Genomic DNA, 25303 nt, shown 5'->3' with positions numbered 1-25303 from the left:
ATGGTTCTGCTAACGTAACAGACCACTAATAAAAGATTTTTTTTTGGACAAAAAATATCTGCAAAATCTGACATCTTTTATTCTGCTTGTATTAAATAAAATAAAATAGGCGTAATGGAGAAGCTAGGTTGAAAGAAATTTGTCGAACAAGCTATCTCAATCTGATGGTGCGTTCAGGAATGTATTTGTCAAATTGGTCTAATTTTGGATTTTTCAACTTTGATAATATATTTCAAGTTGCTGATTTAATTATAGGCATACATTTTATAAAGTATAATGATTTTGATTTTAATTCAATGATAATATTTTTTATTTATGTTTTAAAATAAAATTATTATCATTGAATCATTATTGCATAGTTTATGTTAATTTTATTTCACTATTTAAGCTTTATGGAGGGAAAGATAACCCCTTAACCTTATTATTGCAAAAAGAAAAACCCCTTTATTAAATTGAACCACAGTAATGTTTATATATTATATAGTTAATGTCCATAACGAATTACAAAATTACATCAACAATTGGTAGTATAGGGTTTTCCAATAGGGACGCTTGAACTTTGACAGCTGATTGCGGCCATGTTGTTTGAGTGACAGCTGTCAAATGCAGTGTGTTATATTCATTCCGTCCTCCCAAACCACCATGGCAGGTTACAGTGTCGAGCAGCACGTGCAAATCATAAAATTGTTTTATGAAAATGGGTCTTCAGTTCGAGCAACGTTCCGCGCACTTCGCCCGTTTTACGGTCGCGATGATCGTCCTGCCGAGTCGACTATCCGTCGATTGGTGGACAAATTCGAGTCAACCGGGTCAGTTAACAATCAGCCGGTTCCCGTGCGTCAACGTAACGCGAGATCTGCCGAGAATATCGCCGCTGTGCGCGACAGTGTCCTCGAAAACCCGCGGCAGTCAATTCCGCGTCGCGCACAGGAACTCGGCCTTTCGCAGACGACAACTTGGCGAATTTTGCGTTGTGACTTGAGCCTGCACCCGTACAAGATCCAGCTGACCCAAGAGCTCAAGGTTAATGACCATAGACAGCGCCGTGTGTTCGCTGACTGGGCATTAGAGCAGTTGGAAGTTGACGCCGATTTTGGCAAAAAAATCATCTTCAGCGACGAGGCGCATTTTTGGATGAATGGCTATGTCAACAAGCAAAATTGCCGTATTTGGGACGAGACCAATCCACACGAGGTTCACCAAGTGGCAATGCACCCGCAGAAAGTGACTGTTTGGTGCGGATTTTGGGCCGGAGGCGTGATTGGTCCGTATTTTTTCGAAAACGATAATGGTGTGGCCGTCACCGTCAATGGTGAGCGATACCGGTCGATGATAACCAACTTCTTTTGGCCTGAAATCGAGAATATGGATCTGGACAACATGTGGTTTCAACAGGACGGCGCTACGTGCCACACAGCACACGCTACGATGGAAGTTCTGCACGATCAAGCGCCCTTAATGGAAAACCCTATACTTGAATAGTTTTAGTGAAGCGTCGGAGTTAAATTATTAATTATTTATGGGCAGCTCGAGTCGGGTTCTAACCATACGACACGATGGAATGAACGACTTAATAATAAAAATAACACAGTAAACCATTTACAAAATATAGATTTTTTTATTAATATATATTTTTTAAATTTAATATTATAACTCGGAACAAGTTTGTTAAGTAACCCTTAATAATGATTTATTTTACTCGATGAAAACTTTCACTTTAATCGGCTTAAAGGACAAACATGTAATCTAAATTCAAGTAAATATATTGCATCATTCCTACTCGTAATAGGAGAAAGGAAGATGACGTCCGAGTTGACAGGGAAGTACGAGTAACAACTTACTTAGTACGGGCTTGCATCGACACACGAAGCGTTTTACGTTCCTCATTCAATAACGTACGTTAATACTGTGTTAGAGCGATCTATAAACGAAAAACTGTTAACGCTCCGTATGTAGTGTGACGTTTTAAACTTGGGGTAAGATCTGAAACATCAGACACAATTTAATAAAGATAAAACAATTACGTAATTTATCATGTGAAAATTCCCCACAAGTTATTTTTATTCAATGTCCTTATCGTAATTAATAAGTATTGAGGTTTTGTTTTACCTTCACAGCCTCACTTAACTTTTAATTTTTTTCCGTGATTTTGGTACTGGTTTTTTACGATTTAATAACGATATTTCGTCCGAAATACTTTAGTTTAAAAGAAATTTATGTTTTCAAAGAATTCTCAGGACATTCAGTTATCTTTGCGTGTCTTTTATAATTTTCTTCAATAGAGCTTGTGGTGGGCTGTGTACAAGATAGAAACGGTTAAGTCGGTGATTCCGCGTCAGAACACACGATTTTTTTCATAACAATATAAATTCAAGTTAAAAGACAAAAATTACAGACTGTTGTTATGATCTTTTTCCTCTGCAAATCACAGATTCAACAAGAGCCACCATTTCTTGGTGAGACTTAAAATTAAACTAATTTTATGCACATTTTTTTATTTTCTAAAGCTTTTAAAAACCCAAACACTTAAATTCTATATAATTTAAAATTTTAGTATGTATTCAGTGTAGTAAGCGTATCCTAAAACATTTTCGTCAAATTTATAAAATGTATCTTTTTATATATTTTTAAAGTAAAACAATTCCTTAATTATTTACGGAAAGATATAAAATAATTGTCTTAACAGCAGGTTGTAATTACCAATCGTATTGTGATATTTAGATGAAGCGACATTTCTAAATGTGTCTCGGTCGTGTCGTATCCGTCCGATGTAAATACTTTAATATAATTATATTGTAGTCTGAAGGTAAGTTACATTAAATAATAGTGTCGGTAGTCGCCAGTCGGCATTTAGGTGTCGAAAGAGAACCTCGCGCCGACACAAGACACGTAAGACAACTTTCCTTTATACAAATAAACATAAAACACGTTCAAATCAATAAAACAAGCAAAAACAATCTTTACTATTCAATGATTAAAATAAAAATTACAAGTTAGTTAAAAAATATATTTTTAAAATCTTTAACACGTGTTACATAGATATTAAGATTATTTATATCCTGATTTGTGATTATTTATCCTTTCATTATTGTTTAACATAAGTCTGTGTTGTGTAAATCACATTTTTTGCTCCATTGTTATGACAGTACAAGTACGTAACAGCTTGAGTGAGCGAATGTTGTCAATAAACGTTCCTTTTTGCAAAAACTTACTGTGAAAATATTTTTATACGTAAGAGTTTATGTTTCACTTACAATGTATAATATCTATACATAATAATCTATATTTTTACTTCATATACTTATAATGATTTATCGTAACGTATTAGAAAGTGTAACAATCACTATTAATATTATGTGAACAATGTTAGTGAAGGTTCGTAAAAAAAATATTATTTGTTACCAAAACACGGGTGTGTGTTTTGTTGAGACACCTTTTAAAAATGTACGTCAAAATTTTATTACATAAATGACTGTTATTTTTAATTAAATCATATCTGGTATTGAAAACTGGGATATTCAATTTATTTATTTATCGTGTTGCATAAAATTTAAAATATATTTTATAAGTACAGTAATAAATCTATCGCCGCTTGTATTTTTAAAGTGCGTTCAACTCTAACGATATTAGTAATACATTAACCGGTTTTTAAAAGTGATGTCAACACTAGATCTTGCCCGCGCTTTTATCCGAATTTGTTTATGATCTTTGTATTAGTTTCGACACATGATATAGGATTAAGGCCCAAAACGTCTGTGATCAGAGGCTTTTAAATATATCATATTGAATCTATAAGTAAATATAAATCTAATTCGTTTATTTTACACACTGTTTATGACTATATACATATATTATCGGAGACGTCTAAACCCAAAATTTTAATTCGCATTAGACATATAGAAGAAAATCAAAAGTCGTTGAATAAAATTTCAAATATCGTAATAATTTTTATTACAATTTTCACATCAACAAAATAGTAACTCGAGTTTCCGTCACAGTTATTATATAACGAATTTTTTATATTTGCTTCTTAAAAATATCAGTTATCATCTAGACCTCTAAGACGAACAGTTACGAATAATAACATCTTCTAGACGAATAATTACTCGCGGTTCTCTCATCTCATAGTTTCTAATGCTCTTGTTAATTGTATTTGAAATTACTTTTAAATTACAAACATAAAAAGCCAACATCGATTTCACTGAATCAAAATCATACAATTAGTAAAATCTAGATCATTTAGAAATCAGTTCACAGTTTATATTTCACGTTTCTCTGTAACGAACGTGACAATTGTCAACAATAATCAGATGAAGTCTAAATTGATTTATATACAAAATCTTTTCGCTGACACAAAAAAAAAATAAGTAAACGTCACGCGGCCAACTCGTTCAAATAACTAAACGACGTTGTCGAAATGAATCTCGTGTTTTTTGCCGTGATTGTGTCGAGACTGTGTCTTATAAGTTTAATGTTCCACTAGCACCTGAAGGTAATACTGTCTCTCTATGTTGAATAACTTAGTTATATATAATCATACTTTTTCCTCGTGCACCCAGGGTCAGCCTTAAGCTATCCTTATATGTCAGGGTTGTAGCGATGAGATAATCACATATAGACATTCAATAAAGCCTTAATATATAAAAATGTATATATATATATATTTCCATATTGTCATATATTTACTGGCTATATTTTTTTTATGTGACGTATCTAAGAATTATTGGTAGTAAATCATAAATAAAAATTTCAAGCCTTATCATTAACTATCAGTAATCAATGATTGTTTGTTATAAAGACATATTCGTAGTCCAACTTTAATTAAAATTCAATAATAAACAAAGTCGTAAATAAAAGTTAATAATAAAATTAAATTAATACTTTAAATACAACACAGTCTGAGACTAAAATCACCATCGTGAGACACACTACCAAGTCCCAAAACTAGTTTTGACATGACTAAAACGACAATGAATACATTTGAATAGGATTTGACAATTATAAGTCATTTAAAATTTAAACGACTTGGACCGTTAGGGGTTCAGAGACCTTTACAGACTACGATTAACATAAAATTAACTGTCATCTCATTAAAAAAAAAAAGTTTTATTGAATTAAAAATAAATTATATTATTATAATAATATCAAACAAAATCCGTTAAAAACAAAATTCACGTGATCCAATATATAATTCAAGACTGAATCAGTATGTCAGTGATCGTGTCATATAAGGAGCATCATATTTTTAATTCTCATCTGTATCATGAATACGGAATGCTGCGTATGTTTCATTTGTTTAAAATGAACTTGCGAATAACATTGAATAGTAATAAAGACAAGAAGACAATGATGGTACAACAATAGGCTCATGGGATAACAATAATATAATTGTTGCAATTTCTATATCGTTACTACATGTTTGCGTCTTAACTACATACGGGATGTTTCCAGTATTTAACGTACCCATCGAATGAGTAAGCCATCCGTTTGCGCTCTCCTACGGTTATAAGGGATTAGTTGGTAGTTCGCGATTTGTCCCGGGGGTCCCATGCCCCAGGGACTCGACGACTTGGGCGGAGGAAAGTTATAAATCGCTTCAATTAAATTAAAATATCTGCGGTTTAAAAACTGGGGACGTTCCGTGTGGAGTCTTATGATGGAAACTTGTACTCAGGGTACTTTAGTGTTTTGTTATTAAAGGTGCAGACTTTATCTACATATATATAGGATATGCGAATGAAAGAATTCTATCAGGTAGTTTTTTCTGTTCGTTTTGTCAAACATTAAGTCGTACTAACACTCTATATTTTTGTTGACGAGACTTTTGTGTTATAAAGAATGTCTAAACGTCAATCGTTCATTAACCCGTTTTTCATCTTATAGTATATCATTGAATATCCTTTAACTTTTATTTTCACTTTAAAAATACATATATATTTTTTTATACTTTTTAAAAGGCATCAGTTTCTCAGTATTTTAACTATCTATATAACTTTTATTTGTTTAAGCCGTTTTCCTCATCGCTGGTCTATTTGCACCTCATTCAATAATTGTCTTTTACTGTAATGGTCTATTCATATGCATGTATTAATATACGTTTTCATTAAATCAATGAGGCTGTGTATAATAAAAGTGACACGTTTTAGCTCAACATTGTTTACATGTTAAAGAGATAATTGTACGAATTTTATATCGTTGGCAAGACGTCACCAATGAACCAACCAATCTCAATGTATATTGCATATTGAAATATTTGATAAATAATTGATATTGCTTATTGGAATACTATTAATTAGGATTTTCGTAAGAAACCTTAACAGATGGCGCCTCCGTCCCGGTTTGACGATTAATATAGAACGCTTAGCACGCGGACTCGAGTCAAGACACGATAGTCTTGCTGGTAAAGCAGCTAGGACGACATATTGCGGGGGTAGCAGGTTTTATTCCTGTTTTTTTTTGACTTTTTTTTATTCAATATTTTCAAATTCAAATGCTATATTAAATATTATCTCAACGTTCCTTTACTGTAAAGCAGTAGCAACTGTTGTATTTAAAATAGCTAAAGATAGTTGTATACATATTTACGGCTCATGAGCGATTACAAAATTTTTAACAATCTAAAATTACTCGGATCATGTAGTGTGAAGTTGAAACGAAAAAATAGAAAGAAATAAAATAAATATTTTAAATAAAATATTATCTGTATGGAAAAAGAGAAACCACTTAGCCGTGCCGCGGGAGGAACAAAGATAATTAAAAATATATTTAGACTTTTCCTAACTGAAAAAAGTAAGGTTTTAACGTGTTTTCTGTCGAAAAAATCTGAAAATTAACAGAAGTAACGTTTCTTAATCTAGAAATCTTCATAGTGTTATCTTTAAGAAGTGTTGGGGAGATTAGCTAAATTTTCATATTACATGCAGAGTTTTTTTTTTAATGTGGACTAACAGCTTGAAATTCCTTATTAGACAATAGTACTTGAAAACCAGGGACTGACCCGACAGATACACGAGATATTGATATATGCTTATTAGCTATCATTATATACATACATACATATATAATAGTTCCAGATAAAGTTAAATATTTAAAATAAATAAATTTAATAGAGAATATCGTTAAACGTATGGAATGACATTAATTTTTATGGAAGTGGTTTGTTTGCTGTGCGTTCCATACAAGTAAACCACTAAATTATTTATATACTTGTGACTCTTCCACGACATGAACCTTTCTACATTTTTATTATATTATTGCGATGATTTAGAACTGAAAACAGGGATACCGTCGGTATTACAGTAACCATTAAGCTCATAGTGAAGTGACTGAAATAGATAGGCATTGACTATTCTGATTGCTCGTGTATTGAATATTGAAAAAATGTTTAAATTGGTCAAATTAAAAACATAAATAAATAAATAATAAATAAACGTACCTGTATAGATTATGAAGCGATTATCTTTAAAAATGTATGGGAGGTGTAATGATTGTGGCCGTCAGATGTATGCGGGACACGCGTGCTCTATACAATAAACATTATGATTAATTGACATCAAATTATCATATTAGGAGGTTTGTGATTACAGGACGGATGTAAAGACATACACACATTACACGAGACTGATTCAGAGAAAGCGGAGGGTAAAAATATTTATATTCTTACATGCCTCTAAGTAAATATATAATATTATAATATAATGTATTGATAAATTTTGACGATTTTATATATATTTATAGTAATTTCATTCTCTCATTTTGTTAATAAAATCATAAATCAGTAAAACATCAGTAATGAACTATAACATTCAATTTAACATCGCAAGTAAATTTATTTTTGTAAACAAATGCGATAAAATAATTTCATAACAGACGAGTGAACACGCCCTGTGTAAGAAAACGCGTGAATATTATAGCAAGGTCGCAAACACACATACATATTTAATATTCTAACCGTTTACACGCCATTCTGTCCTCACTAATCGTATAAACTAAGAGTTGTGTTGTGATTAAAATATTATTATTTTTTACAAATGTCAGGATAGTAATATTTTTATTATTTGCTAAGTTAACTGCCCATTGACACTTCTTAAACATACAGGTTTGTATAATGAAATATATCACGCTCAATTAAATTAGTGATAATTAAATGAAACTAGTATTATTCGGATTTACTACGCGGATTTTATTATTTAAAATATTTTTTTTAATTTTTTAAAAGTTTTTAAATAATAAAATCCGCGTAGTAAATCCGAATAATACTAGTTTCATTTAAATGAATACTCGCGAAAATCTTAGATCTCATTAGTGATAATTATCTTTAAGGTTCCGATAGAATTTATAATGAGGTTGAAAATAAATCGTTTGTATGTGATAATTGATACCAGAGTATGCTTTGTCTTAATCTTCTTCCACGTCCATCCATTTTAATTCTTTTCGAACTGTTGCCTTTCTTCCAGTAAATGGTGACCACTGGACCAGAGGTTATATGATAGGCCGGTCGTTGAAATGGCTCTGTAATACAATAAAAACTAACTTCATAGTTTTCGCTGTATTCTAACTTCCTAAGTTTCCTAGACCCTGAATGACTTTGAACAGAAAGCGGCTTCTCTATATCACATTCAGCTATTATAACCGGGTACATATATTCAGCTCGGCTCGTAGAGTTAGAAACTTGTATATAAAACTAGCTGTTACCCGCGACTTCGTTGTTTGATATATTTACATAGTTTTCCTATTAGCAAAACACACATCACTGAACACGTAGTGATATATCCCCCTCCCGGTGACGCTGCCAAGCCATTAGGGCTAACAGCTACAGTTAAGGCGAAACTAAAAAAAAGATTATATATTTATTTTTCTTAAAACTTTAATAACTTTATATTAAACTAGCTGTTACCCGCGACTCCGTCTGCGTAAGAGAAACAATAAAAAAAACCTAAACTCCGTATGCGCCTGGTCTCCCACTCGCGCGTTATAATTTCGGGATGGGGATTCGCGATCTTGTTAAAAAAGTACCCTAAGTTACTCCATATTACATCAGCTACCTGCCAATAAAAGTCCAGCCATTTCAGAGATTAGCCGGAACAAACAGACAGACATACAAAAATTTTAAAAAATGTTATTTTGGTGTATGTACCTTATAGATATTCATATGTATGTAGTAAAAAATGGTAATTTCAATATTACAAAAAGACGCTCCAATTTTCTTTATTTATATAGATGACCTTTGACCCCAAATTCAACGCACTTGGAGGTACTTGTCTTCGTCTTTACGAGGATTCATTTGATTTACCGAGGACCCTTGCATCAGATCTCGCTTTGTGACGCTGAACTTGCATCAGAACAATGCCGTTTCGGAAAAAAAATATTTCTAAAATCGGCCTTCAGTTTAGAAAGTAATAGCGTAACAGAAAAAGCCAAATTGAAAACTAGCTCCTGTTTGAAGTGGGTTAGAAAGCTGTTTAAGTTCCTCCATGTAATATGACCTATGTAAGAATGAAATTCCCATCAATAGCGGTCCATCCGTTCTAGAGATTAACATTTGTTTTGATTGTATCTTTGATGAAGGTATCATACCTTCGACATGCGTTTAGTGAAAGCTTTAAATTTGAAATGAAAAAGTTCAGGTATATAATCTTAATCTATAGTGAGAATTAGTATAGATAATGTTGTTTTGTTTAGCTTGATGGAGACCAAGTGTCTCATAAATTAAATAAGTAAATTTATTGAAAATCTATTCAGTACACCCGTCATGATGCGGCGGACGCGGCAGAACTTTACATTAACATTGATATGAATCTACGGAGAATATTTTTACGTTCCGATGACATATTTTATTTCTCTCTATACTCTGGTAATATATACATTCAAAAGATGGATATTCTATAATTGTGTCGGCTATTTATAGTGTGTTGATATATCTTGATGTTTCCAGAACATGGAGTGCTTGAAGGTGCTGTTCCTCCTGTCCTCCGTCCAGTTGAGCCGGCAGTACTTGCTGCCAGATCACGTCGCTCCCTCACACTACCAACTCAGGCTCCTGTACGACATCGACCCCAGCACCAACTTCAGCTTCTTCGGCGTCGCTGATATTCAGGTGAGATGTTTAACTTGTGACGATAAAAAGTATTAATAGTTTAGTCTAAACACCTCTCTGGACGTAGAACTCTATTCGAGCTCCGCCTTCGAAGATATTACAACCGACAATACATATCTGTATATTTCATGTTATAAATTAATTGTGCGTGGAGTCCCTCCGCGCGGAAGAAGTGAAACGGCGTAATTTTGGAATGAAAACAGGAAGGGATAGATTTTTTTTTTGGTTTTTTAAGAAAAACTTCATAAACATTACTTACAAGTCAGTATTTATTGCCCGCATGCGTTCGAGCGCCACGCATTCCCTCTCGCTCTGTCTCTTTTTATCCCCCCCCCCCCTCGGGGCCGTTAAACGTTTAACGCAACCTTGTTGGAAGTCGCGTAAGAAGTTTTACTTCAAAAAATCATAAATTGAGATAGTAACCACACTTTTAATAGTGATACTATTAGCGAAATTGGAAGAATCACAACAAATTATTAAGATTTATGTACAACATATTTAGTAGAAGTTTTTAATGTCACAGTGCGGACATACGGAGCGGTTACAGTGTTTCATACATAAATCTCCGTTCCTGATAGCACCAGTATGTACTTAGCTTTATGAATGAGAAATGTTCAGTTCACATCGGAGCTTATGACAGATGCAATAAAATAAAAATTTAATTTAATAATATTTAAAAAGCATACAGACAGCAACTCTGACATAGACATATTATATGTTCGTATTTAGGATACGACCTCAGGCTGTATGGGTAAAACATAACTTGAGAGTTAGAAACAATATCTGGAAATATATTCAGATAATGAAAACTATCCTGCCACATTACGCCAACGGACTTATTTTTCATAAAGTATTTGATAAATAACTATGTGATCTAGTAATCTAAGTCAGGATCTCTAGAAGGTAATATTGTACCGTGCTTATTATAAGTGAAAGCTAAGCTGTAATGCCACAGTGACTACTGCCGTCACCCAGGAGACTGTTAACATTACAGCGTGTAATAACATGTAATCAAAACAATCATTGAATGAAAGTTTTCACTATTATTCAGCATTTTTAAATTACCACAATGACTTTGTAATCTGATATATATGTAGAATTTTTTTAATATAAAATTTGATGTAACTTCATGAACAAATACGGTTTTATAATATCACGCTGAATGGAAATATTGAGATTTTTAGTTACATTTAAATATAGATTAGACAAAATGAAATATTAAATCAGGGTCATATCTAGACTCGACTCCATCGTTCAGTCTGTACAGCAACAGGTTCAGTACCAGTTGATTTTAATTTCACTTCTTATAAGTAACGTTTGGTATTCAACGAGCGCGGTCACTAAAAGGATTTCTATTGAACGCGTGCCTCGACGACGCGGTCTCCACAGCTCGCTTCATTGGATACTGTTTTTAATATTAACGATATCACTTTGAATGTGTCATTGTTTTGAAGATAATGATTCAGAGTAATGTACAAAAGCAAACATGTTGAAGTGTAGTTTAAATTAATTTGTTTCTATATTGCAAGGAGTTCGAGGTCTCCACGATATTAGATTTTTTTTTTTAGATTGCAACACTAAGCCAAAGAATCTGGCGTCCTTTTAGTTACACAGTATTTTCCTTAGTGACGGCTTCGTTTCGCAAGTCTTTATATTTGCCACAAGCCTGAATCCCCTTAATTATAACCAAAATGCATTATATTATTTTATAATACGTGTAACGTGTTTACTTTAATTAAATGTTATCTTAACGACAGTTGAAGTCATTATTTGAAGTAACAAAAATTAGTATTATCTTCATTAATATAAATTATCGTAAAATATTAAAAATATCTCTAATATAATTCAATCAATCAAATTAAACTCTGTTATTTATTTTATTTTTGGTCTCTAAAAATTGATTTATCATTTCGGGTTAACTGTTGACTCACTTGCAGCAACACCGTAGAAATCTTTAAATTACCTCAGGATTCGGATCCACCCTGTCGGCGTTGCGGAGAGGAACTCTTTTTATGTAAAACAATATTAATAAAAGTTTATAACTTTGAAACAGTTCAAATATAATGGGAAGTTGTGAAGTAGATATGGCCATTGGAAAGTAGTATTTGATTAAGTTACTTGATGAAGTTGAAAAGAATTTAATATGTTACAATGTAAAAGTATAAATGTCTTTCTTACATAAATTTGGTTTAAACGTTACCCTAATCTATTCGTAAAATTAAAAAAAAAAAAACCTAAGAAAATAATTAATTAACTAATATTTTTCGGATATACTACGCGGATTTTATTGTTTTAAAAAACTACATAATCCCGACGTTTCGGTTACTTTTCAGCAACCGTGATCACGGGCAGACGAGGTGTGAATGTCTGTCAGTTGGTCTTGTTATTTATCACCAACCGCCATCGATTTCTTAATTTTCTGGCGTACCGCCTTGGATGCCTGTAGAATGCGCTTACGGTGTCTTGAGGTCCTGCGGTGTGGTTACGGACATGGGATTTTATATTATTAAGAAGGGGGTCCCAGGTGTTTGATAGATTCCTGCCATCTTCTCTATTGAAATTGGGATGTTTTTTAATTTCAATAGCCTCGCGATTTAACCTCGGTATATACTTGTCTTCCCGAGCGAGGATTTGAGGTTTATCAAACCGAATGTAGTGGCCTGGTTTGTCCATTGTGTGTTCACACACTGCTGACTTCGACGCGTGCCTGTTTTTGATGTCTGAGATGTGTTCTTTAACCCTTGTACCGATGCTCCTCTTGGTCTGTCCAATGTATGACAAGCCACAGTCACAATCGAGTTTGTATACACCCGCTTGTTGCAAAGGAATGTTACTCTTGATTGGTCTCAAGAATTGGCTCACTTTCTTATGTGGTTTGTAAATAGTTTTAATGGAAACCTTCTTCAAAATGTTGTCTATTCTGTCAGTAACTCCCTTCACATATGGTAGTACCGCAGGTTGTCGTTCAACTGTGGGTGGCTTCAAGTGGTTCTTGCGATGCTGGCGAGGCACGGGCAGGTTGTTGATGGTGAGAGCATGTTTTACATGCTGCACCTCGGCCTCTAGGTGGTCAGCATCACAAAGGTGTTGGGCTCTCTGTAACAAAGATTTGCCAACGGTAGCTAATTGGATAGGGCGGTGGTGTGAGTTACCATTGAGGTACCTATCCGTATGTGTGGGTTTCCTATAAACAGTATGTCCCAAAGTATTGTCAGGATTCTTAACGACAAGTATATCAAGGAAAGCTATAGAATTATTTGCCTCCAATTCTATAGTAAACTGAATCTTGCTATTGATAGAATTAAGATGATTCAGAAAAGCAGATGTTTTATTTTTATTTAATATTGTGAAGGTGTCATCTACATACCGTCTATATATTAAAGATCTTATTGGAGGAGAGCAAAGGGCTCGCACCTCGAAGTCCTCCATGAATATGTCAGCGACAACGGGGGAAACTGACGAACCCATCGCAACTCCATCTACTTGTATGTAGAATTCATCCTTCCACATGAGGTAGCCAGATGTTAGGCAATGCTTTAATAGCTCTGCATATTCTATAGGAATATTGTTATCCTCTAACTTACCTCTTACAATCTCAATGCAGTCAAGAACAGGTATACTAGTGAATAATGACTGTACATCGAAACTGACCATACTGTCATTGTCGCTCAATTTTAGGTGTTTTAAATCTTTGACAAACTGGTAGGAATCCTTAACGAATGACTTTGTGTGGCACAAAGTGGTGATAATATCTTTGAAAGAAATTTAGCCAGTTTATAAGTTGGTGAGTCAATCTGGCTTACTATTGGGCGTAATGGAACATCTTGTTTATGGATTTTAGGTAACCCATACAATTTTGGAGGTTTTGCACACGATGGTACGAGGGATTTGATATCTAGATTAAGTTTTGAACTGTATTTATTTATTAAAAATTTTGTTTCTGTTAAAACTTTACTTTTCGGGTCTTTGTTAACTTTTTTATGTTAACTCTGAAAGTTATAAAATACAATTGCTTTGCTGGTTAACTTAAAATTATACTAGATGGACATATTTTATCGGTCAAGGCAACATTAAATTAGATATTTAAATATAATAGATACGCGTTTTGTGTAGACCTTTTTTTTATTGTATTTTAATTTCGCCAAAACACGTTTCAACACGTAATTGTACAGCCAATGTCACAAGTTACACTGTCAAAAAAGTTTTTTATATTTGAGAAAATATATTAAAATATTTATTATTAATGTAAGCTGTTAGTTATTGAATAAACAAAATATGTTGTTTGACTCTTCCTATTGTGAAAAAATAAATAAAAAGACGGTCTAAACTCTATGGTCATTAGATTATTAATAATTTTATGTGAAAATAAAATATAACAAATTTATTTTTGATTTCAATAATCACAAATCGATTCTTTTTGATTAAATAGCGATGTTTATAATCTTGTTTATTTAATTTGTACGCTCCACGCTACTTAATGTTTATGTGACTTGATTAAAACAACGATTTAAATATTTTAAGAAATTCTATTACTATTAATTTTTTTCTATTAATTTATTAATTAATCTTTTATTTTTTTTAGCTCATTTTGCGAAGATTTCATTTTTCTTTCACTTTGTTCGCGTGTCATATATTATTAACTTCTATACGAAAAGATGTTTCGTATTATAGAAATACATTTAACAGGTATTTTTAATAACAAGGATATAATTCTCTATATTTTAGCTAACAGTAAAAAAGAGCACTTCGAAGATAATTCTCCATGCGCAAGATTATATGATATCAGATGACAAAGTGAATGTCGTTGGACAGAAAGACGTTCCCAAAGTGACGGGCGTGAAACTGAATGATACGTACAACTTCTTAGAAATATCACTTGATAAGGATTTAGAGGAAAATGGGAAGTACAAACTCACGATACCCTTCTACGGCAACCTGGTCAAAGGTTTGGACGGAGCCTACATCAGCTCCTACACGAACAGACAGACTCAAAAGACAGAGTAAGTATTAAGAATCAAAACAATAAATTAATTTAAAAATATAACTTATTCATTTGAAGGCTGTCGGTGTGCAGCTCTCCGTAATTAAAGATAATACATAACTGAATTAACTTACTGAACTTTTTCATTGTACATGAAGTATTCGTAAAAGTGACGCCATTATATTTTATGTGTTTGTATTCGGTTTCTGTTTTATCCCTTTTATTATTTAACCAAGCCACGCGGTTAACAGTTGATGAGTTAACTTTACTCTGTGTGATATCATATAGCATCTAACACTCGTTTTCTATCAATGTGACGGCCGATTAACCGTCTGAATGTTTCCAGATATTTAATTTCCACTCAGTTTGAGGCGATATCAGCTCGCAAGGGTTTCCCGTGTTTCGACGAACCCATGTACAAAGCCACCTACTCCATCATCATCGGCCACAGCAAGGAGTACACGGCCGTCTCCAACATGCCACTAGCGGCGTCCGCCTCTGAAAAGTATGTGATCATAATTTTATATGTTGAGTTATTTATATCAATAAATACTTAATTACTTATTTATGTCCAGTGCCCTAGAAGATTACTGGCCGTGGGACGTAGTCGGAAAGAGGTTTAGGTGAGTTGAATCCTAATAGAAAGATACGTAAAAATATATTTAACATTGTATTTCTCGGAATAAAAATACTTTTCTTACACATCTTTAATATATTAAACGTTTATATTTAGGAAGGAGAGATCTTCATTTGTCTGGGATCAGTTCGCCAAGTCTGTGCCTATGTCTACATATCTGGTCGCGTTCGTGGTGTCCAAGTTCTCGCACGTGGTCAGCCCTCCGGAACTATCGAAGACACAGTTCAGGATATGGGCCAGAGGAGACGCCATCGATCAGGTAATGTGACCAAGGACAATTACTCGTTATTGGCGGTAGGGTTTATTTTTTATTGGAATTTAACCTAAAAATGTTTCTTTCATACTTTATAGAGTTTAATATTTGAATTTAAAGGAATTAGCTTCTTGGAACGAATATAATTACGATGACGTTGCTATTAAATTGTTCCCTAAAATTATGTGGTTACACCATTTTGGCGTGCAATTGGAGAGGCCTACGTTCAGCAGTGGACTAATATAGGCTGATGATGATAATCATTTTGACACGAATTCTGTGACGAACTAACTAATGATTGATTCGTGGTAATAAATGATAGGGTAATAACTTGATGAAAATAAATGATATTCATAGTGGTACTATCGATATCACGTCACGTCACGTCACGTCACGTCACGTCTATTTATTATAGGATACCATAAAGTCTCGCTAGAATTTCAAACAAATTGAAAGGTATTTTTGTGATATAGGTTTTGACGTTTTGCAGCTCGCAGTAAACCCTGTATATAATATTTCTCAACGTATTAAGAATTCATAAGCGTTTTAATAACTTATTTCCAGACCTCCTACGCGGCTAAGATCGGTCCTCAAGTGTTGTCCTACTTTGAGAAGTGGTTCAACGTGTCGTTTCCTCTGCCGAAGCAGGACATGATGGCCATACCAGACTTCTCAGCGGGGGCTATGGAGAACTGGGGCCTCATCACGTACAGAGAGACGGCACTCCTGTACAGCGATAAGGAATCGTCGTTCTTGAACAAGGAGAGGATAGCTGAGGTTTGTCCTTTTAAACCATCGACGCAAAGAGTGACGCAGAAAGAAACGTTATGAGCATTTTTGTCATTGAAATATGCCTTTTCTGTATATACTATAAATTTCACGTTGCTCGAAGAAGACAAACAAGTAATTCAATTTATGACCGTTCATATCAAGTAACATCGGGTCCAAACACCCGCCCACATTGTCAAGGTATTTGGCATTCACATTTGTCATTCCAAAAAAAATTTGGCTTAGCGTAACCCTTTTTTGCAACACCATTATAAATGATGGTTGAATAACATAAATAAAAATATCCCGCGTTTTTATAAACTGGTATATATATATGGTTATTGAATAATATAATTGATTGTTGTTCATGTCATTCTGCCGAGCCTGTAGCATTTTATCTTTTAGGGAATCTACTTTTAGAATAGAATTATTACGTTCAATACGTTAATTGGCGTAAAATAATTTGTTAAAATGGCAAACAACAACATAGTTCAATAATTCTATCTTTGATTTTCGAACTACCAACATATTGTTATAAACGCTATGAACAGTCTTTTATTGTAACGACTTGTATCTTTTATTGTAACGACTCGTTCATCAGGTGGTAGCTCATGAGCTGGCCCATCAGTGGTTCGGTAACCTGGTGACCATGAAGTGGTGGTCGGACCTGTGGCTGAACGAGGGCTTCGCGACCTTCGTGTCTAGTGTGGGCGTGTCGGCCGTGGAGCCGAGCTGGCGAGCTGATCGGTCATACGCCGTGGAGAACACGCTCTCCGTGTTGAGTTTAGACGCCTTGGAGTCCTCTCATCCCGTTAGTATGGATAATACAACAACTAGATACAGCAGACCATCACGCCTGAGGGTAGATGCTCAAACAGTCTCAGACGGCTTACGTACTATTGTAGTAAATGTTTAGGGTGGTGTTATTTTGTGTCACACGACTCACAGTTCAGTGTATTGTTTGATTAAAGACATTTGACATTTTTTATTTATTTTAAGTTCCTATCAGTTAGTTAACTATAACTCACTTGAAACGCCGTAAAAAAAATAAAATCATAATTTTACAATATTTGTGGAATAATCTTCGTAAAATATTTATTTATTTTCGATTAACAAAACAAACGTAAGCAGAAAAGTTTGTATTTTATAACCCGCTGTCGTCGTTCAGGTGTCAGCGCCTCTCGATGATCCGAAGCGCATCTCGGAGATCTTCGACGCGATCTCTTACAGGAAGGGCTCCACTCTCATCCGCATGATGCTGATGTTCCTCGGAGAAGGTGTCTTCAGGCAGGCGCTGCACAAGTACGATGAACATAACACTTAATACAAACACGATCTCCGGATCCTCCGCTAAACCAATTAGCTTTAGTCATACCAAGAGTTCCTAAATTAGTTCGTTGTCAAGGTTCGAGGGCTGACAGTTATCTTATAACTTCTTCAGTCATATGTATTTCTATTATTCAATTAGTTTTTCCGGTTAATTTCACGAACTCTCATTTAGTGACGTCACCCTTTCTTTAATATTTTTTCATTTTAATGACCTTTTTTCGTCAACTAAAAATCGAAACATAATTTTCTTTTTTGGAAAAGTGATGTCAACTAGTTCAACCAAGATTAATAAACTCATTTAGATTTTATATTAAGCCTTCCAGGTAATCTGAAGGTTTTTCAAATACCAAATATGAAGTCCGTTAGTTACTGGCAGCTGCGTCCTTAAGCTCTTTCTTCTTTGCTCCGCGGCTTCGCCTTCCATATACCAGCATGTCATATTCTGAGTGTTGTATTTCCGTTTGATTCCAGCTACCTGATGAAGTATTCGTATTCAAACGCCGAGCAGGATGATCTCTGGGCGGAGCTGACGGCAGCCAGCCTGAGGAGTGGAAGCCTCACGAGGAACATCACCGTTAAAGAGGTGATGGACACCTGGACCACACAGACGGGATACCCGATCCTCACCGTCACCAGGGACTACTCCGACAAGTCGCTCACCATCTCACAGGTGATAGCAATATATTTTGATCAATATCACATCACGCTTAGTGGTCTTGGATGTTTTCTGCTTGAAGTATTTCAGCATATTATTAGCACGTTCACTACTAACAGCTGTGTGAGGCCGCGGTATTGATTCACCCCACCGAGTATAATCTTGATTATTTTTTATATATTTCTTGACCTCTCCATCATCAGAAGCGTTACCTGTCTCTGGGCGTCGGTCGGACCTCCCAAGCGTGGTGGGTCCCTCTAAGCGTTCTCTGTGAGAAAGACAGAAAAAGCGAGAGCGAGAGCGTCCAGTGGTTAGGAGATACGGAGGGAGTGACGAACGAACATAGATACGAACACGGCTCTGGAGCGAGCGAGTGGGTTCTGTTCAACTACAACATGATCGGTGAGTGGTGGCGCCTTGTGGTATCGTTACGTTTGTCTTCTTCGAGAGTCCTCAGCTTGATTAATGAGCTGCGAGTTTGCGAACTCGAGCTGCATACATAAGAACAATAGTCCCGAGCCAGTTACCACTGAATGTCTTCACTTCCTTCGCTGACTAAAATTAAATGACACATTTACGGCGCTTTCGCTTCAAAGATTCTCCGAACCCTTTCTATATTTTTGCTGTAATATTAGATTATTTAGGCCGAACATTACTTCCAGCTCCATACAGAGTCAACTACGATCAGAGAAATTGGAAGCTTCTCATACAGACTCTGACGAGTGACCAGTACACCCTCATCCCGGTCGAAGGTCGAGTGCAGTTGCTGTCCGACGCTTTTGAGCTGGCGTGGAACAATCAGCTCGACTATGGAATGACTTTACAGTTAGTGTGACATGAGTAGTGCCCAGACCTACTATATATTACATGAGCCATGATCCGTGTGGGAAGGAGTGCTCTTCCTCAAAAATAATAAAAACAACCAACTAAATGATTCCCATTACGTGAATAAAGTCCGTCGCCACAAAAAAATTCTTTAAAGCGTCGTTACAGTTAAGGAAAATTGTATGCGATGTATTCCAGGTTGGCGAGCTACCTCAAGAGGGAGACGGAATACTTGCCTCTCTACACGGGGCTGTCAGCTTTAGCTAAGATTGAGAACGTACTGAAACGAAGTTCCGAGTACGGAGCCTTCCAGAAGTTTATCAGAAGACTCCTCAACAACGTCTACCAGAAAGGAGGTTTGGCTCTGAAGAGGATCGTCGACGGCGACAACTTGAACAGCGTCAAGCTTCAGGTCGGCGGAGAGCTTCCTGCATGATGTTCATTACGCATTGAGTTTGTTTGTTTGTTTGTTTGTTGAGGTGACAAGATTCTTATTTGACAATGTTTTATCAGACGACTGTGAGCTCTTGGGCCTGCAGCGTGAAGATCCCCGGCTGTGAGGAGAACGCTATAGACATGTTCAACGACTGGATGAGGACGGACAGACCCGACGAAAACAATCCGTATGTAGTCCCGCCCTCCGCCCTCCGCTCTCCGCCCTCCGCCATGGAATCCCTCTATACTCATGTGTTAATCTGTAAAAACCTCACATTTCATCTCCCTTTCGTATATTTTTAACTTGTTTCCTGTTTCCTGTATTTGCTATTTGCTTTATCGATATTTTTCTTCTATTTTTACACCCACACATGATTAGGAATGTGTGAAAATATCACTCGTACTTGTATATCGCATCAACTGTATGCATCTCTGGGCGCGTCGGGATTTACAATCAATGACAAATATAAAAATGACAGCAACTTATTATAACGCAAAAAAAGAGGACCGATGTCATTAACGTAGTATAGATTGTCTAAACTGTAACGACGCGCCTCACCACGCTTCTGCACCAACACACAGCAACAAGTAACATGGACGCAATACACACACCCGTAGCTGCACACATACAGGCGCTCGTCCTCAATATTGCCAATATCTATATCAAATAAACAAGTATAGCTCCACCTCGTGGCTGCAGGATTCCCGTGGACCTCCGCCGCACTGTATATTGTTCGGCGATCCGTCGTGGCGGGGTGTCGTTGTGGCGCTGGGCCCTCGCCCGCCGCCGGGCCTCCAACGTGGCGACTTCCCGGGACGCCCTGCAGCACGCCCTGGCCTGCAGCAGAGACGTCTGGGTTCTGGCGCAGTGAGTATATACACACACATCGCAGACTGATAACATGAACCCGCAGCCGGCGACATTACAACCTCCTTATCTTGTTAATAGCCCTTATTTAGATTATTCTTTAGGTTAAAAACCGACATTTTGCACGAACCGAAAATTATAGATTATTGTGACCACAACAGACTCCCCGTCAGCCGCCTCTTCCGCTCGTTTGTCCATCACACTAAAACATCGATCGCGCAGAATTCTTGATTGTGAACTTTTTGTTCTGACATTAAAAACACTATTTTGGATTGAATCCTGTCGGTCTCTCACTCACACGCCCTCTATGTGAAAGTCACTCTCTGATGATTCGTGAATATCTTATTAATCATTAATGCTTAATTTTACTTGTTTGTATTCGTGATTTCCACTCTGCAACATAACGTCCGCAATGAACACGAAACTCTTTATAGAACGATCCGAGAGATTGAGAACAAACAGTCACAAGATATCCTTTTATATAGCTTTTACAAGAAAAACCAATACTTCTCTGATTATTACGTTTTTATAATTATTCTTTACACCACACTCCTGACGCCTCGGTCGCCGGGCGGCGGCCGGCATCGCGGCTGCTGGTGATAATAATTATAAACGCACAGTAAATCTGGAAAATATTCGTTTTAATTCACTGAATACTCGCGAACATCTTGGACCTCGTAACGAGAATAAGAAAGTATGAGGATAAAGTAGTGTGAGGATGTGGATATATGCTGAATAAAAGTTATATTAATCTTAATAAGGTTTCCTAGCTGTAAGACATTTCCTGCTGCGGGATGTTCTGTGAGTGTGATCATGCCATGGCTTTAGGTACTTGGAGTGGACGGTGTCTGACGGCAGCGAGGTGCGTCGTCAGGATGCCGGCAACGTCATCGCAGCCGTCACCCGGTCTGCCACCGGATACTATGTGGCTAAGGACTTCATATACGGACGAATCCAGGAAATTAGCAAAGCGTAAGCAAATAAAACTGACTTCGTTAACAACAAAGACATTACTTGCTGTCCTTATATGCCGCTAACTTATTGCTTTAAGGTTGTCCCCCGTTACTGTTCCGTTTGAACGGTCGCGCAGCATCCGTAGCTGGCGTCTTAGGAGAACACACCTTAAGATTTTTATTTTGGGCGGGTTGTAGTCATTAAGATGGATACCAAAAGAAAGCCCTTACGACTTGACACCTTCTCTAGAAACCAAACAACTGAGTCAAACTGTTTGTTTGTCGACAGGTTCAACGGCCAGGACAGGAGAATGGGCGGCATCATAAAGACCCTGTTGGGGCAGTTCACGACCAAGAAGGAACTCGATGAGGTGACGAAAGATTTGAAAGTTATTTCATAGGAAATAATGCAAACGACGAGGTTTCCCAAACTTTAGTCATTGGTGCCAAAGAGTTCCCATACAACTGAGAAACACTACAATTCTATTTTAGTCTGCTCGTGAAAAGTTAAATACGTCTCGGTTAATATAACTGCCAAAATAACCTTTTTTTTTTCAATAATAGTTTATTTTCATCAGGTTTTGAGAGTAAAGTTGCAGGTTGTCTCCGTTTTAGTGTTTTATGGCCCAAAAAATTCCGTTTCTTCCCAACTCTAAAGTCCTCTACTTTCCAAATGTTAACCGATTGATCTCTATATAGATGTAATGTCATCATTTCAATTGATTCCGCGTTTCTCCACAGTTCTTGGAGTGGAAGAAGCTGAACGAAAAATATTTGTCGGCTTCAAAGATAGCGGTCGCTCAGGGGATAGAGAACGCTAGAGTGAACATAGAGTGGATCCAGAGAAACAAACGTACCGTAGTGGATAAGATGAGGGAGTACTCCATGTGAGACTGACCCGATGATACGATAATGATATGATACGACACGTGTCATGATTAACTATAGATTTAGACGTAGGAAATGTGCGAGGTAAGGAATACAATCCACTAAAGAAATAACAAAAGCAGCTCTTAAATGAAACATCCACTAAGTCCTCGTTCGTTACCTCGCGCACCTTGATAACCGAAAGCTTAATTTAGTTACTTGAAAGAAATCACTAAGTACAATGTAGATGTCATAGAATAGACAGCTTGTTCTCTCGATGTGTTACGAACTGTATTTTAGATGAAGTTTTTAAGTTAATGGCCTCGCTCTGTGTAAATAGAAATATTTTACTAGTACGGCTAGTGTGGTGACGCTTACAAGCTTCTATGTACTTATGTAATGTAGCAACTCAGGTGCAGAAATATGATAGAAAGCTGTGTCGTGTAGAACTCTAAGTAGGTGTAGTTTTTAGTTTGACAAATACTAAATGACATTTCAGTCCAGTGTTGCCATTGTAATTATTATATTTTTTTATTGCCAGTACCAAAAATAAATTATTTTTTTTCTTTATTCATCCTAGTTCACTCGAAGCGCCCGTTCTTTGGAATGAAGCCCCAATGTTTCTGTATTCCGTGTTCTCGATTCACAACATAACGAGATCAAAGTTCAAAAAACCGTTATATAAATAATGGCAATGACTTATTAATTTTTGTTAAGTGTTTTATTTTTGTTTTGTTTATTTTAAATGATTATAATGAATGGCTGGACCAGTACCTTTAATTTATAATCCGTCCAATGTTTACTAACTCATTATTTGTTGAATGCCTGCATACTGTTTTAATTATTTTCTTAGTTGTATAATTGTTGACGTCACAAATAAAGTTATTTTTTTTTAATATTTTCATATTTTATTTCCCAATTAATTGATTAAAATTTATGTCGCTTTTGTTTATTTTATTTTATCAAACTGTTGTATTTAAACATATTGACATATAGTTTATATTATATGGTAAATAAAGAGTTTCTATTTTTACAGAGATTTTATAGATTATGAAGACAAAGTTATATTGAGAAGCTTCTCCGTCCGAGTTAAATCAGTGACATGTGCAGTTTTACATTCTGTAGTTATAAGTGTTCTGTTTGTGTGAGATTGTTAATATAATGACTAATAAATATTCTTAAATACTTATGTTTGAACGATTACAACTTAAACCGATTGTTTAATAAATGATACGCTTTCTCACTATCAATTAATTGATACAGAAATCATACTATTAAATAGGTTGAAGGTAGGTTTAGAATCTGCAGCATCCTGGACAACAAAAAATCTCTGTTTTAATATTTTTGTGCTTGTAATGTATTTTTGCTTCGTACTTTTTCGTAGTATAATGAAAACTGGATGTTGAATACGCTTAGTTCATATTTAACAACAAAAAATACGGAAAAAACTTATGTACCGTGAATCTGTGTTATGACCTGTTCTTGGATTACTATATTTTATTTCTATAATATTTTTTTTGTATGACAGAGTCTGTATAAAGTTGAAAGCAAACACCCAGAGAGAATTTAACTAATCTGATTACTTGCACTGATATTATTTATATCTTTATGGACATAACGAAAAACACGCGAACCACAAAAAAAGCCCTTCAAAAGATATCTAATAAATAATCTATAGTAGTGTGGCTATAAAAGCCAGCTTAATATTTCATAGCTAGAGCAGCCTAACGCTCTGTAGTTTCCTATTCCTTTGTATTGTATTGTATGTATATTGAACACACACAGACAATTCAATATTCATTATGGATTATACACACTAGTTAATGCACTGAAATCACGTATGAAAAGTAGGATACCTAACTATGTATCCTTTGATTCCACGATGAAAAACAGATACATATATATTCAGTGACGTTTTTTCATTGTCAGTCGTCACAGACTCATCGCTATGAATTTTTTACCAAGCGTTGGGTGTGGGAGTGAGTATTGAGTACATATGAACACATTTATATAACCTTGAAATTAACACGGGACCTTAGCATATTTCATCAAATAGTCACAATTTAACATCATGTTTTTGTGATTTGATGACAACATGTCCTCTGCGTGGAATAAAATACAAAAGATATAAGAGATATACATAAATGTTCATGAAGTCTACAACATTTTGTATTTGTGAGAAATGTTTTCGTCGCGCTTTCCCGCAGCTAGAGCATCAGCGCTTTCAACAGTTACCATCTTAGGATAACTAAAAACATATTTTTTTACAACCTATATACATATCAATTATGTTTATAATTTATTTAAGAGCATATCACTAAGATGGAGAGCATTTTATATAACCTAAACGGTTATAAAATAGTTAGTTACTTAATGATGAAATAGAAATAAAATTTTATTATGACGCGAGGAAAGCGATGTGTTTGAAGTAATGAAAGTTGAATGCCGAAACACAATGTCTTCGATTCATACAGAGACGACATTTTTCTTCATTAAATCAGAAGTCACCTTAACGCAACTGTAAATAAAAACAGATTGTTTATATTAGAAATTATTAACATTTTAAATGTGTCATAGAGGAAAGGTCAAGTAGGGTTTGCTTTCATAATTATTTTATCGAGTTAGTCGATATCGAT

General features: G+C 35.4%; 1 protein-coding gene across 3 annotated transcripts; it reads left to right on the top strand.

The window, feature by feature from the left end:
- Window positions 1–2833: 2833 nt before the first annotated feature.
- LOC116774645 (aminopeptidase N-like) lies at window positions 2834–23560 on the top strand. 3 transcript variants are annotated; one of them, XM_061524016.1, is made up of 18 exons: window positions 2834–2889; window positions 9935–10096; window positions 14822–15096; window positions 15424–15582; window positions 15653–15700; window positions 15811–15973; window positions 16532–16744; window positions 17337–17546; window positions 17904–18037; window positions 18536–18734; window positions 18923–19121; window positions 19382–19544; window positions 19743–19956; window positions 20058–20167; window positions 20680–20847; window positions 21676–21819; window positions 22090–22171; window positions 22542–23560. In XM_061524016.1, the coding sequence occupies exons 2-18, from the start codon at window positions 9938–9940 to the stop codon at window positions 22689–22691; spliced, it is 2790 nt and encodes a 929-aa protein (XP_061380000.1). In that variant the 5' UTR covers window positions 2834–2889; window positions 9935–9937; the 3' UTR covers window positions 22692–23560. The 3 variants fall into 3 exon arrangements, with proteins under 3 accessions (XP_061380000.1, XP_032523236.2, XP_032523237.2); XM_032667345.2 differs by lacking the exon at window positions 2834–2889 and adding an exon at window positions 4420–4492; XM_032667346.2 differs by lacking the exon at window positions 2834–2889 and adding an exon at window positions 7953–8098.
- Window positions 23561–25303: the final 1743 nt, after the last annotated feature.

The sequence above is a fragment of the Danaus plexippus genome, chromosome 23 (assembly GCF_018135715.1).
Source record: "Danaus plexippus chromosome 23, MEX_DaPlex, whole genome shotgun sequence".
NCBI classification, from domain to species: Eukaryota; Metazoa; Arthropoda; class Insecta; order Lepidoptera; family Nymphalidae; genus Danaus; species Danaus plexippus.
This window is presented reverse-complemented; position numbering and strand designations above follow the sequence as displayed.

What these genes read in the sequence shown, in the direction of transcription:
- LOC116774645 (XM_061524016.1), top strand. Translation starts at nt 9,938, where the DNA reads ATGGAGTGCTTGAAGGTGCTGTTCCTCCTGTCCTCCGTCCAGTTGAGC. An exon ending in CCTTGGAGTCCTCTCATCCC is followed by an intron (nt 17,547 to 17,903) that starts GTTAGTATGGAT and finishes GTCGTCGTTCAG; the next exon opens with GTGTCAGCGCCTCTCGATGA. An exon ending in TTCAGGCAGGCGCTGCACAA is followed by an intron (nt 18,038 to 18,535) that starts GTACGATGAACA and finishes GTTTGATTCCAG; the next exon opens with CTACCTGATGAAGTATTCGT.